The 14,139-nt window shown below is 39.1% G+C and overlaps 2 protein-coding genes across 6 annotated transcripts in view; both read right to left on the bottom strand.

Annotated features, from left to right (window-relative positions):
• Positions 1–6,649, bottom strand: part of arhgef12a (Rho guanine nucleotide exchange factor (GEF) 12a) — a 50,679-nt gene extending 44,030 nt beyond the window's left edge. For all 3 annotated transcript variants that reach the window (XM_068317119.1, XM_068317120.1, XM_068317121.1), the window contains exon 1: positions 5,213–6,649. In XM_068317119.1, coding sequence (XP_068173220.1) covers positions 5,213–5,244 — 32 coding nt within the window. In that variant the 5' untranslated portion in view covers positions 5,245–6,649. The remainder of the gene's footprint in view (positions 1–5,212) is intronic.
• Positions 6,650–8,641: 1,992 nt separating this feature from the next.
• Positions 8,642–13,962, bottom strand: tlcd5a (TLC domain containing 5a). Of its 3 annotated transcripts, none has more exons than XM_068317170.1 (3): positions 13,628–13,962; positions 11,811–12,014; positions 8,642–11,317 (listed from the first exon to the last, which is right to left on the bottom strand). In XM_068317170.1, exons 2-3 carry the CDS (start codon positions 12,004–12,006, stop codon positions 10,785–10,787), a joined length of 729 nt encoding a protein of 242 aa, XP_068173271.1. In that variant the 5' UTR covers positions 12,007–12,014; positions 13,628–13,962; the 3' UTR covers positions 8,642–10,784. The 3 variants fall into 3 exon arrangements, with proteins under 3 accessions (XP_068173271.1, XP_068173272.1, XP_068173273.1); XM_068317171.1 differs by having other exon boundaries at positions 13,660–13,962; XM_068317172.1 differs by lacking the exon at positions 13,628–13,962 and adding an exon at positions 12,823–13,015.
• Positions 13,963–14,139: the final 177 nt, after the last annotated feature.

Raw genomic sequence — 14,139 nt, 5'->3', positions numbered from 1 at the left:
GTGCAAGACAACCGTGCAACAAAAAACATTCTCTTCTCCACCTTTGTTTGTTTACACCGAACAAATGATAATGACAAGATGATGCTCCAGCACATTATTACATATAGTGGGCCAGCATTCCATAAGGAAAACAGGCATGATATGGAACACGGCAGCATCAGAATCTAGTGTTATGTTTTTCATATGCATCATCAATACATTTTAAATGATGTGGCAAAATGGCAACAACCATCATTAATCTTTGTGTTAAATGGCAGAAAATCCCATCTTCTGGCCAGAGGGAAAGGAGCCCAGGTACCTTGTGATGTTTCCAAGATTTGGAGATACAGTAATTTGCACTTGATTTCTCCTCTCAGTTGCTTCTAACTGCTACAACTTTCTTTGTAAATATTGTAGTTTGCACGATCAAAACATAACCCCCTTTCCTGTCAAAACATATTGTGTTTATACAAATGACAAAATTAGAGGAGTTTGTAGCCCAATACTATTACAGAAGACAAACAACACAGAAGCCCCAATATGTGCTCAAAGCATTTAAAGAATGTGGGGGAAGAATAAGGATGCGCTATTCCCACCATGAACAAGATTTGTAAAAGCTGCTAGAGGTTTTGATATTTTAGCTTTATAGAGCTAAGCAGCTTTTACAAAGCTCTATAGAGCTAAACTGCCAAATCTCCAAACCCGTAAGTTAAATGATTCACTGATGACCGCAACTGCAAAAGAATAATAACTCCAGCGTGGCACATAAAGTGACAATGGAGAAAATCCTTAATTTATTCTGCTGACCATGTCCCTCAGCCTGATCTATATAGGCACCGTCCACATGATGACGGATGTTTTTGAAAACGCAACTTTTTGAAAACGCATCAAAAACAATTTGTGTCCACACAACAGCGTTTTCAAAAAAATCTCCGTCCACACGTAAACGCATCAGTGTGTTTTCGAAGACGGCTATAAGCATGCCAAACCATGTGGTGGCAGTATTGAGTCAAATTTTATCCAATAGGAATCCTCCGTGTTTTGTTGTCACAAAACGCCTGCAAGAATGCTGCCATCAACAAGGTTCGTACATCCATCATGTTTGTACACACGGGCCCATAAATACGACGTCACAGCGGTTTTCGTCGCAGGCAAGACGTCAGCGTTTTTAAAAAGTTGCGGATACACCGTCCACACGACAACGCAGACCCAGCGATTTTTAAAAAATCCACCTAGGCCAGCGTTTTCAAAAAGGTGCGTTTCCGTTCCGGATATCTGCGTTGTCGTGTGGACGGAAGCCGTAAAAAAAAAGTAACAAAAAAGTTGCGTTTCCAAAAAGTTCCGGCAGCGTGTGGACGGGGCCAAAATGGCCAACTGTCTCACACATTTTAGGAAAATCTTGGGGATTTTCAAGTCAACTCTTGTCTGTGAGCAAGGGTGATGTTGACATGTGTGTACTATGTACATAGTACTGGCTTTTGAAGTCATAATTCACATGGCTAAGAAGATGGATTGACCTTGTCAGGTCAATGTTGTGAACCAACTAGTTTCCCATTTGGCTTGTGCCTAACAAGTCTGTGGATCATTGTAATGATTGCAGATGTAAATATCATCAGCAATGCAACAACTACAGTAGTTTGCATTAACACAGTATTTACTGTGTCCTATCTCTTGAAATAAAAAGAAAATATGCTGATCAGTGCAAGTCTAGAGACACAGTGTTGCTCTATAAGACCAGACCATAGGTATATAAACAATTAAAGCTGTGTGCTTCACTATAATGCAGCGGCACCATAACCTCAAATTTTACTTAACTTTCTGAATTTTTTCCTTTATTGTGGGATAGAGGCCGTCGAAGAGTAGACAGAAAATACTGGAGAGAGTTAGGGGGAAAACTTGGTAGGGTGGAATCAAACCTGAGGACTGCAGCCTCGATATGTGGGACATGATCAAAATGTGCCCCCAAAATCTCAAGCTTCCCCCTGTGGAATTTAATTCAGATCTATGTGACACCTGTTGAACCAATTGTATGTAACATTATGATAAATGGAAGAGTTAAAGTTGTTTGACTGCTAAAGGTGTTCCTGAATCAGTACTCTTCAATACTGTGTTAAAGATACTGTACATATATGTATTTCTTAGAGATATTTAAAATTCAGGTCACCTTACTGCAGCTATAGAAACAAGACTACATCATCAAAAGGACCTAATGATATAACCATGGAGTGATTTCCTACTGAACAGCTGTAATGCAACTGTGAATCTCATAGCAACTAATCCTGTAGGTTGAAATAATCATTTGCAAATATAATTTCAGATGTTACTTTTGACATAATCATTTTTTTTCCCTCCTCAACAATTATTGTTTGCAAAAGTTTACTCGCCCTAACCATATTCATTCCGGTTGCATGAATGTTACGCGTGTAAATGTGATTGATTGCTCTTAGTTGTAAGCTAAGCTAGTGTGTCGCACTTCTGATCCAAGCATCACATGATGTCTGGAAACTCATTTTAATGAAGGGTTTAGGACAGCTGACATAGCTTCCTACGCATCAAAGCTGGCTAGACTGGTAAGCATGTGATACAGTATTATGAGGGAAAAATGATAAATACAAAATCCAAACAAACAAAACAGGACATCATAACAACGCTGATCATCAGTAATCAAAATCTACTGTAGTGACACAAATGTAAACTCCAGTTATTATCATTTAATTAACGCAGAATTACATTTATTATTATAGGTGTGAGTGTGTTTGTCTAAGTCTCTGTGTGGCTCCACGGCGCACTAGTGTCGCACCTGGAGTGTCCCATACCTCACACCCCAGCCAGCTTAGATAGGCTCCAGCTCCTGCGACAGTGGATCAAGTGGTAAAAAAAAGGATGGATTTCATAATATTAAGGCTGGATACAAAACCTCCTTTGCTGTTAGTCTCAGCTGAATCTTTTATGTTATTTTTCAGGCTTTACACCTTTATTAGACAGCGGCAAGAGAATAAAAGCAGAGAAGGGTTTTGGAATGGTTTGGAATCTTAGCTGAGCTACTGTGGTATGGACTTGACATGAATGCTCTAGAAACAACACTGGTTTCATTCTTTTTTTTGTAAATCAACAGGACAAAATCAACATACAGGAGATTTTACTTTTGTACGTCTGAAATTTTGTGATGGATATTTATGGCATTATACTTGCACAATAATTAATAGTTGTATTAGAATCTATAATAATGAAAGCTGATCTTGAACCAATATTATGATTAACTTAAGACTTGACAATTTTCCTTGTGGTACTAAGAAAGCACAGCCTAACCAAGATGTCTGAATGTACCTGGCCTACACTGATGGACGTGTAGAGGAACAGACAGCGGACAGGCTACTCCCACTGAAAACTATTGTTTACCATTAGTGATGTCACCAGCACCACTTCCCAGGAGGGCCTCAGGGGGGTGGGAAAAACGTGGAGATCAGCAGAACTCTATGACAAAGCGCTAACTGCACACTAAACTGACCCATCAGTTGGCAGCATACTCCTGGTGTAATCAACACAGTGAAAACACCCAACACACCCTCAAAAAAGAAACAGGGACAGCAAAAGAGGGATATACATAGAGCCTTAAGGAGCAAGAGGGAGAAGGCAGTATTAAACAATAAAGTTGTGTCAAGTTCCATTCACTGTGGAAAACAGCTTAAAAACTGCTGTGGAATAAACGACCACTCAGACATAGCCATGGTTTATTTTTTGTGCAACAGGCAGCCAGCAGCTGGCATGATCTGCTACTACACTATTTTGCTTGGCATGTGTGTCCATGGTCTTCTGCTACAGCAGCTACAGCAACAAATAAGACCAAGAGATTCTAAAATCAAAACAATTAAAAAAAAAAAAAAACTTCCGAAAGTTATCCACCCGCATGCTTTGGTCAAAAGTAAAAAATAAAAAAAAATGTGTGGCAGAGCCTCAAGTGTATATGGACAGCGGTAATTAAGAAATAATCAACTACACTGATATTATCTAACACGAGCTACAAACAGTAATCTAAAAAAACTCCAACATGACAGCACTAGAAACTGTAGTAGACCTTACATCATTATACAGTATACACACACACACACACACACACACACACACACACACACACACACACACACACACACACTCTATTGAGACATTTCCAATTTTTTACAATTTAATTTTGTACAATTTATTGACAAAATCAACCGGAGATTAAACAATACTAGTGTCATTCAAGGTTCAGGTCATGGACATTGTGTGTGTGTGACTGATTTTTTAAGGCACGAACACACACACACACACACGCGCACACAACTAGCACCTCAATAGCAGTTGGTGTCAGCCACTGTTGCTATCATTGCAGTGGGGGGGGGGGTCATATAAAATGGGGTTGGGCTTTAGTCTCTCGCTCATGCCCAGGCCATTAGGATATTTTAAATCCCAAACTGTATCATAAAGCTTCCCCCTGTGTTGAATCTATACACATTCCATATTCTACATCACATACTGGCCTGCTCTCCTTGCAGGTGGGATTCACACATTAGGAAATTATTCCATTTTTATGCTTCACTGCCAGAGTAAGCCCAAATGAAGGTAAACACAGCTTAATTTCACCAGGTACATAAACATTTGAGAATTAATACTTGCAATGGAATTCTGTTTGACATACTCTATAAGTGATTAAAGTGGTACAGGCTGAATTTTTGCAACCACTTAGTGTGTTTTTCAGACCGTGACACATCATCTAGCCCAGTGGACACTTTGTGCTCTGTCCAGTCTTTGAGTTGACAGATGTCTTGGATAAGGTGATTAGTAGACAAGGGTATGGTTTTGTCTAAATCCAGAGATTGTTTTAATAGGTATAGGAGAAGGATATGTTTAAAGGCTTAGCTACAGTCCATGTCCAGAGCTCATAGACCACTGTTCCCTTGCATCAACAGTGGCAGGCCTTTTCAAGTAGGCCTGGACAAGTAGTACTTTACTGTCTCAGTAAACTCCATTACCCACGCTGAGCTCAGCAGAGTTTCCATAAAGATTTGATGCCCTTCCTTAGTAATTACATTGCATAACATAGTTATTATCGAGGACATCGTGAAGAGCGCTTTACTGTGACCATATAGAGCACATTTTCATTAAACTAATTAAATAATCAAATCAAACAGAAAGTTATAGTTAATGCAACATGAAGTACAGTCAGTGCAATTACAGATGATTGTATACGTACCTGTCAGTGAAGCTGGACTGTGTGTCACTCATTGGGCTTCCTGTTCTAGATTTGCAGAAAATGATATCCAATTAACATTTTCCAGAGTTTGATGAGGCGATTTCCTTGTGCATACTCCTCAGTCATTAGTTTCAAGCAGGCAGGGGTTTTGAGAACTGTGTTGTGAATAAATTAATTGTAGGACACTGTTCGGTTTGCGAAGAGGCACGTCCAAATATGAGGATTTATCAATAACACTACCTATGCCCGATCAACTATCAATACTTCTGGTCAAAAAGGGAATCTACAGTGCAGACCTTAAAAATTACGTGGGGCCTCTGTCGTATTAGCTGCAGTCAGAAGACCTCATCGAAAATGAACAATATTTTGGCAATAATAAATATAAGGCGCCAGTCGGCACAGGTTTTTGTGCATGTATGAACCTCTTGTCTCAGTCCTTTGCATTCATATCCCAGTTTTCCACCGATATGAATGTGTAAACAGTCCGTACTCCAACGTAACATAGATCTTGGCCCAGTCCTTCTGCCACCACCCCTGCTTGGCCGAATGGTCTCAATACCTAAATGTTGTCTGGGGATGCTGGAAATTCCTCCGGTCCCATTTGTGTTCTTTTACTTCTCCCAGAAATGCTTGTCTGTGGATGTTGGGACGAGTCTCCCGTGACCATGAGAATCGCTCAATGTCGAGTTTAAACACACCGTGTTACCCAAGAGCAAAACAAACGCAGCTAATGTTCCACCAGTGTAAGATCTTAAATTGTTAGATGGTCGACTAAAAAGGCATTTTGTTTTTTTTGTTGTTGTTTTTTTTTTTGTAAATCTCTTCCAAAGGCAAGCAGGCTGGTTGGTTCTCGCCTGCTACCAGCTAACGAAACAGATGAGCTCTTTCAGCAAAAAAGAAAAAAAAAAAAAAAAAACTTTGCTTCGTTGCTCTTGTTTCGAGTGCAAACTAAGCAAACTCCCGTTCGCAACAATGAGCCTGCCAAAGACCAATATATACATACATATAGAAATATATATATTTATATACAACACGGAACGAACTTTAGCTGGTTTGCGGTATGTCTGAGTTATATGTCCTTCAGAAAGTCTCCTTGAGGAAAGCAAATCCAGTGAACTCCGTTAGCACAGCGCAGCGTTCCTTGACTCCATGTTTCCAGAATTCAGTCGTTTCTCGGCAGAATTCCCGTGGATGGAAGCAGGCTAGCTGAGCGGCCAGCTAACGGGACAGAAAGTAACACCAGTCCACTGTAAACAATGACAAAAATCCAAAGAGGCGCTTGAAACTCGTATAGAACATCAAACGGCGCGTTCAACAGTCCACGGCATTATTTGTACATGAAAATTATTTGCAGAGATGTACCGCAAATCCCACTTTCTGCCGTTAGCAACGCCCTAGCCAGCTAGCTGTTCGGTCCGCCAGCGCTTCCACTCACCACTTCCGCCCGGAGAAGAGAAAACTCGTTTGGTGTCGGTGATGTCAGGAGCGTCGGTGCAAAACAACACTAAACAGTGAACGCCGCCACTTCTACACATCAATAAATATCATTTAAAATTAATAAGCGTTAAATGGGAATGTGTTTGAATTAATAAATTTGTCTTTTGAGATGTTTCCAAAAAAAAAAAAAAAGTATTTCTTCAGATGGACATTTTTTTTCACCAATTATATACTTTTATTGTGAAAAACTATCAACGTTAATAAAGTAATTAGCGCATTTCTCGATAAATTAATTATTTGACAGTCAAACGATGATGAAAAGAGATGTTTTGTGCTGACTACACTCAGCAATTGTACTGATTTTATAATCAATAGATTCATTGATACTAAAACAATTATTTGCACTGTTTTGTTTCCATACTAGGGAAACCAGCATTTTTCTTTTAGTATGGACGCCTTTTTCTTGAGGTGGTTGATTAGTTCGGTGATCGATTAATTCATCGTCTGAAAGGCTCAAAGCCCGTCAGTGGATGGAAAAACAGTCATTTGTTATTTATAGTCCAGTACAGTATTTTGTTTAGAATCCACAAACACACACTCTTATTCAAATGAAAATTTTGCAGTAACTTCAACTGAAACTTGATCGATCTGTAGGCGTTCATCAATGTGTTTGATTTGTTTAAAAATGAATCGGAAAAAACTGCAGACAGTGAGAACATGGTTTTCTGTATCCAGTCGATGTTAAGCTTTACCATTACTGTTCCATTAAGTATGTTGTTATAAATCACACTATGTATTCTAAAAACATTGTATGGACATACATTGTTTTTATCACATTTACCAGAGTGACAATAGTTTACATTGCAGTTCTATTTCATGTATTCTTTCTGCTGCCATTCGTCATTATTGCAAATTTATCATATAAACTTGTATTATATACGTAGTCACATGCACTATATTAAACGTTTTCAATCACAAAAAATTTGAAAATACAGTACATTTCTTCAATAAATGAATGCGACAGTCTCACTTGCCAGTATTATAACTTGTGTGTGTGTGTTTTTTTAACAGTCTTTATTTGAGCGTTTCTTGAAGTTTTATTTCATCATCAGTATTTCACTGATCTGACACCATCCTGTGGACAGCCCCGGTAACTTCAGCCAAATTCAAATTATACATCTGTGATGTTCCCTGACATGCATGCATGCATGCATGTTCCGACTAGCTTTATCCACTGTAAAGGGTCACGGGGAGCTGGAGCCTATCCCAGCCGTCTTAGGGCGTGAGGCGGGGGAAACTCCGGACGAGACGCCAGTGCACCGCGGAGCCACACACGAAGACAAGACAACCATGCACGCTCACTCACACATCCATCCATCCATTTTCTGCCGCTGTATCCGTCGTAGTGGGTCACAGGGAGCTGGAGCCTATCCCAGCTGGCATAGGGCATGAGGCCGGGGACACTCCAGGCACGACACCAGTGCACTGCGGAGCTACACACAAAGACAGACAACCATGCACACACACGGTCACACACTACTGGCAATTTGGAACAGCCAATTAACCTGAAGTGCAGGTTTTTGGAGGTGGGAGGAAGCCGGAGAACCCGGAGAGAACCCACGCAGACACAGGGAGAACATGCGAACTCCGCACAGAGCAGGACTCGAATCCGTAACCGCCTTGCTGTGCGGCAACAGCGCTAACGTGCCACCCACATGTATGCAACTTAACTCTTAATTTAAAATATATTTCTGTTTAATATCCATTAAGAAGCAGAAATTTTTCATCATCCAGGTCAATGTAGATCTAAAGTTAACAGTCAACTTGACTTTATCCAAAGAAGCTTCTTCAGTCCAGAACTGATAAAGCTACTTGGATCAAAGCCGAAACATCCTAGCATAGTTGACTTTTTTTCACCCCAAATACAACACAGTAATCAATTGAGAGCCACTTTAACAATCTAACACATGTTAAATTCAGTCATCATGCAAGTACAGTACATCACATCTTTATTGAACTCCACTTTGGCAAATTACAACCACCCAAACTGAAAGTGACTTTTTATTAATCTAAACATTTTACACAAGCAAGAAACTAGAGCAGTGCATTTGAATAACTAAGGCACACAGAAGTTATACTTTTACTGTCTAAGACATAAAGATGATATTCCTGTGATTCTTAACAGTGACATCCAGGTAACAACAGCAATGAAAATGCTAAACTGAATATTAAAAAACATTTAAAAACAAAGGGATGACAAAACCAATTGTTTCATAACATTAATGTGGAAAAATAACGTTCACAAAAATAAAAATCAAGACAGACACATTTAGAAGAAACACAAGAAGAAATTCTGATCACAACAATGAACAACTAGTTTGAGGCAAAAAAAAAAGGAACCATAAATTTTAAATCTCAGCCTGAGATTTCTGAACACACAAATAAGATTGTGTTTCCAATGTTGTACAAGATAAAGTTAAATATTCTGATATTTTGTCAATTTTGCTGAGTGAAGATCAGTGACATTCAACTCTGGCTCTGTATCAGTGAATGGAGTTAAAACGAAACATAAACACTTCTTATATCAAAAAAAAAAATCAAAAAAATCCTACGTACAAGTTTGCATATGGCATTCAGCCGGTCACAAGCCAGAGGCTACCTGGATGGTCCTGACATACCGTTATACCGAGTATGAATATGTGCATCTCAAAGTGCTTAAAAAAATCAGGATAAAACAAAACAGCAAAATTCAGAAAATTAAGTAGTATTTTTACAAGTGTTGCTTTGTTTGTCCATCTGTCTGTTAGCAGCATCTGTCACAAGCTTAAACATTGATTTTGATTAAAGTGACCGGAGAGGTCGGGTATGGCCCAAAGAATATCTAAAGAATATCAGACATTGATCATGATCATAATCTGGATTCAGTTAGATGACTCTTCTAATGTGCTGCAGGGGCAATTACTGTACAAGAACTAAATTAATCCCCCCAAAAATGTGGGGTATTTAAATTTATAGGTCAATTAGAAAATTTGCTGCTCTGAGATAAAAAACAAAAAAAAAAAAAACTATGGCACAGACTTCTAGCAAAGTTCAAACTATAGCTGAAAATGTGCTGATTCCATCAGGAGTCAAAAGTTACTGAACTACATGCTGAAAAAAACAAGCACTGACGAGTTATTGGTGAATAATTATTTTTCTTCAGTAACTAAAATGAATTAGTTTGTTCAACTTTTTTCTAAAAAACAAGGGTCAGCCATTCTGGTTCATGTTTACGGTCAAATCAGATCCTTCAAATAAACTTAACTATTAATTAGCATTTCACAAAATATTTGAAGATAATCATCATTTATTTAAATATCAAAACTACAGTACCAGTGCAAAACTACATAACTGAGGTCTATTTCCACCTTTCCAAGTTAAATAAATGAGATGTCAGACAGCAGGCAAGGTTTAGTAGTTATAACCTGCACTACATTAAACATGATCAAACACACACACACGACTCATTTCCCTGAGTTTACCTCTAAAGCACCAAAAGCGCAAACAGGAAAAAAAACAAGATTTAAGGAAAACAATCCAAACTTCATATGGTTTCAACAATAAAAGAAATTGGGTACTTTATGTAAAAAGTTGCTTTCCGAACACCGAGCTGTCCGTCGGAGCGACACCACTACCACACGACTAGGCCACAGTCCACTGCAATTGCAAGGGACATCTATTCAAGTGTGCTTTGGTTTCCAGCCAGACAAACTACTTTTGTGTTTAATTATCTGGATTATTTTAATCATTAGCTTCAGTTTAAATATTTCATTCTGCCTTTTTCCTTTCAAATGCTCTATTGATATTTTATTGTCTTGTTTTAATCCCTTTTTGTCTTTTAAATGTTCTTGTAATTCTTTGCTTTTGTAAAGTATAAAGTGTGAATTGTGCTATATAAATAAACTTGCCTTGCCTTTAATCTAAAATGGGGTCATTTGTGTTGCCTATAGTCCTCCAAATGCAACCAACTATGGTCTTAAAATATACCTTTTAAAATACCAGTTTAAGATATAAAAGTTGATTTTTTTGCCATTTACATGCACAAAGTGGAAAAAAACGAGTATAATGTAAATCTATTTCCTTCAGTGAAACACAATCATTCCCTTTTGGTTCCATGACCATTAGCCGACACGGTTTCATGAAGGTCTTTCTGCTGCTCCTGCCACTTCTTGCTCTTACGAATGGTAAATCGAACAATGTCTATCATGAACACCCAGGATAAAATGTACATGGCCACTCCTCCACATTTGATAAAGAATCTGGGTCTTGGGGAGCTCAGCTCACAGTACAGCATTGTACCTCCCACAAAGATTCGCATCAGCACAAACAGCAGCACAAACAGGACGTCCACAATGGTCCCCAGCCACGTCCCATAATTTCCCGTCTGTTTGAGGAACCAGCGTGCCTGCAAGAGGGGGTTGGTGATTTCACTGCCAAAGAGGACCGCACAGCCTTCAATGCCAGACTCCCCCAACCACAGCGTTGACAGGATTCCCAAGATGCTCATGGTGTGATGGGCCAACATGACAGGCCCCTCAGTGCGGAAGTACACACACCAGGCCATATCAAAAATAAAGTAGCACAGGCTCAGGACCAGGGCACTTATCTGCAGAGATGTGTTCTTAGTACCTGGCATAAAGAAACAGATGAGAGTTCTTAAAACATATTTGAAATCCAATCAAAGACAATTAATGGCAATAAAATAACATCTCAATGTGGAGGGGGCATAGAACTGTTACAACAATATAAAAGTGAGAACAATGGGCTGTAAATAATGTAAAAAATTTCAAGGGTTTCTTCTCGCTTAACTTTTGCAGTTTGTAAAAAAAAGTGAACAATTCTAACTCTCTTAATTAAAGGAGTTTTAAATGACATAATTTAAAACAAGTTCAGCAATTTAAACCCAGGAAGATCAATAATTTGAGCCACCACCAATGTTTTTACTTTATATATGAATTAGAGTGTTGTTGCAGCATCAGTTTTTACAGATTTACATAACCTGACAGTTATGCAAAAAGCATTTCCACATAATAAAAAAGACTATAGCTTCATTTTCATAAAGTTCTACTTCCTGTCTGGTCACCACCGTACTCATGGTGACTCAGCAGGTAAGCAGCCTTACCTGGGTAAGCAAACGGCCACGGCCCATCCACATATCCTATGTATGCTGTGACGCAAACAGCCAGGATACCGTGCACCAGGGTGACGAGGCGACAGTTCCACTCAGAGCTCCTGGATCCATTAACGTTACAGAAGAAAAAGTAGAGAGACACCCAAAAGGACAGGCACAGGAGCGAACCGACCACAAACACAGTCATCTTCTCTTCTACGAAGAAAACGATAGAAACAAGCTGCTAAAACCAACAGCCTACCGCAAAACCTCCCCTGTTTGCACTCATCGAGCAAACTTCCAGTGCATTTCGGTCTGTTGTATCGCTTACAGTAGAAAGAGACAGCATTACCCTCCAAAGACTTAAGACTGTGTAATCCTTTGTACGAGACCAACAATTAGCCTTTGCTTGAGCTATAATAGCACTACAGTTGTCAGAGCGAGGGTCTGGTGGGGTGAGAGGGATGTCTCTAGTTCTTCTATGACGTTTGCACATGGAGGTGAGACCATGCAGACACAAGACTGGAACAAGTTGTTCTCTCAAAGACTTGAAGGAAGTCTCAGAACAAGATCAAAGGTTACTTAGGGTTGGGCATGAAATTTATCAGTGGTTATTAAATGATTATCTTTAGAAACACAACAATTGCATTTAAAGTGTAATGTTGTCAGTGTGAACTTGTGCAGCTACAAACTATGTTTATAGATGACATGGTGACATGGGAATATGAAGGTCTTATTTGGGCACCTTTTATAAAACTTCTTTCTTTCTACAACAACATGCAAGGCAAGGGGGCCAACAGCAATTATAATTATCATTTACTATTCAATAAATATTAGGAAAAAAATGACTAAATCCCAGCATAACACAATGCCATATATCCACATTGGTTGTTTTGCAAAACCACCAATCTAAAATCCAAAGATGAATATGCAGAATCTTCCTTGTCTAAAATCATTGATTCATTAGAATGACACCAGAAACCTCTTGACAAGTTTACGTTCTTATTTGTATGAAAATACTAACCAACAACTTGGACCCATCCGTAACTTTTATCCTAGGGAAAACAGCTGCTCCACAAGAGTCGGCATTTCCTGTTTAATCACCTGTTTCTATCCCGGATATGTGTATTTGCAGAGTTTCAGACAAATCATGCAAAGGCTGCCCTCAGGCTTCTGGCAACACTAACTATAAAAAAGATACCAATTCCTACATTCACTCCTTCATTATAGGAGAGGAAAAAAAAATATTTTCCCAGTCCGACGGTTACAAAAGCTGACAAAACTTTGCAATGTTAAAAAAAAAAAAACTTTTTTTTTTTTTAATGTTATTAGTTCAGTCCTTATATCCCATCAAGATCTGTTCCGTATTTCCAGTCGGGTAGTTCTATTGTAATCATGCCAAACGAACATTAAAACGGATGCAGGGTCGTTTATTACCATCACCGTCAACATCATTATTATTATTATTATTAATAATAATAATTTAGACGTTCCACCTCAAGACATGTTCACTTTCCACAGACAGGTGGAAGGCTAATGCAGTTTGATGCATTTTGGTTTTAATGAGTCTTAACAAACCAAACAAAAGTTGTACATTTCCCACATCTCACAATGACACTTGTGAGGACATAATAAACGCACAACGAGCTACAACCTCCGCTGGATTAGTGTGAGAATAGTTTTGTTCCTGTGATGAATGGAAGCAGCGCAGCGGCGCCTTTCCTTCTACCAGCTGCTCTGACGTCGGCTAAATGCTACAGCTAATAGCTTAGCGAACCGGGAGCGACCTGGCTGTAAATGGCTAACAAAGCGTTCATCTCCGGTTGTACCTTCTTCCACAGATGCCGTGAAACATCAGTACCTTGATGTCGCACACGCAGAGGTGTCTTCGTTTTCACATGCTGAGTGCTGTGAGTCCGGACGAGATGTTTAGTTTGTTCTCAGACAGCAGCTAACAGTGGTGTTCGTGGGCTCCCAGGAACATTGACTGATACAGCCCTTATCAGCATCCTGCCCCTTTTATCAGTCGTCGTTTGCATGTCGAAATAGCAACGCGCAAATTTGTCTAATAGGTCTGTTAAAACCGCATTATAATTTAGTTATTATAATGTAGCTATAATTTAGAGAGTACGGGACGATCTGAATTATTAGTTCTTACGCTAGGGAATATTTCTCAGAAACGTTTCCGTTCTGGAGGCGTTTCTAAAAGTAACTTGTGGCAACAGCGACATCCTGTGGTCAATAGTGGGAATTACAAAAAATCTCCAACAAAATGGAGGAACTACATGAATATAGGATACTGCTGAAGTCTTACTGTCAGCACAAGAAAGTATAGTTATTA

The sequence above is a fragment of the Antennarius striatus genome, chromosome 6 (assembly GCF_040054535.1).
Source record: "Antennarius striatus isolate MH-2024 chromosome 6, ASM4005453v1, whole genome shotgun sequence".
NCBI classification, from domain to species: Eukaryota; Metazoa; Chordata; class Actinopteri; order Lophiiformes; family Antennariidae; genus Antennarius; species Antennarius striatus.
Note: the sequence above shows the minus strand (reverse complement) of the source record. Positions and strands in the feature narration are given on the sequence as shown.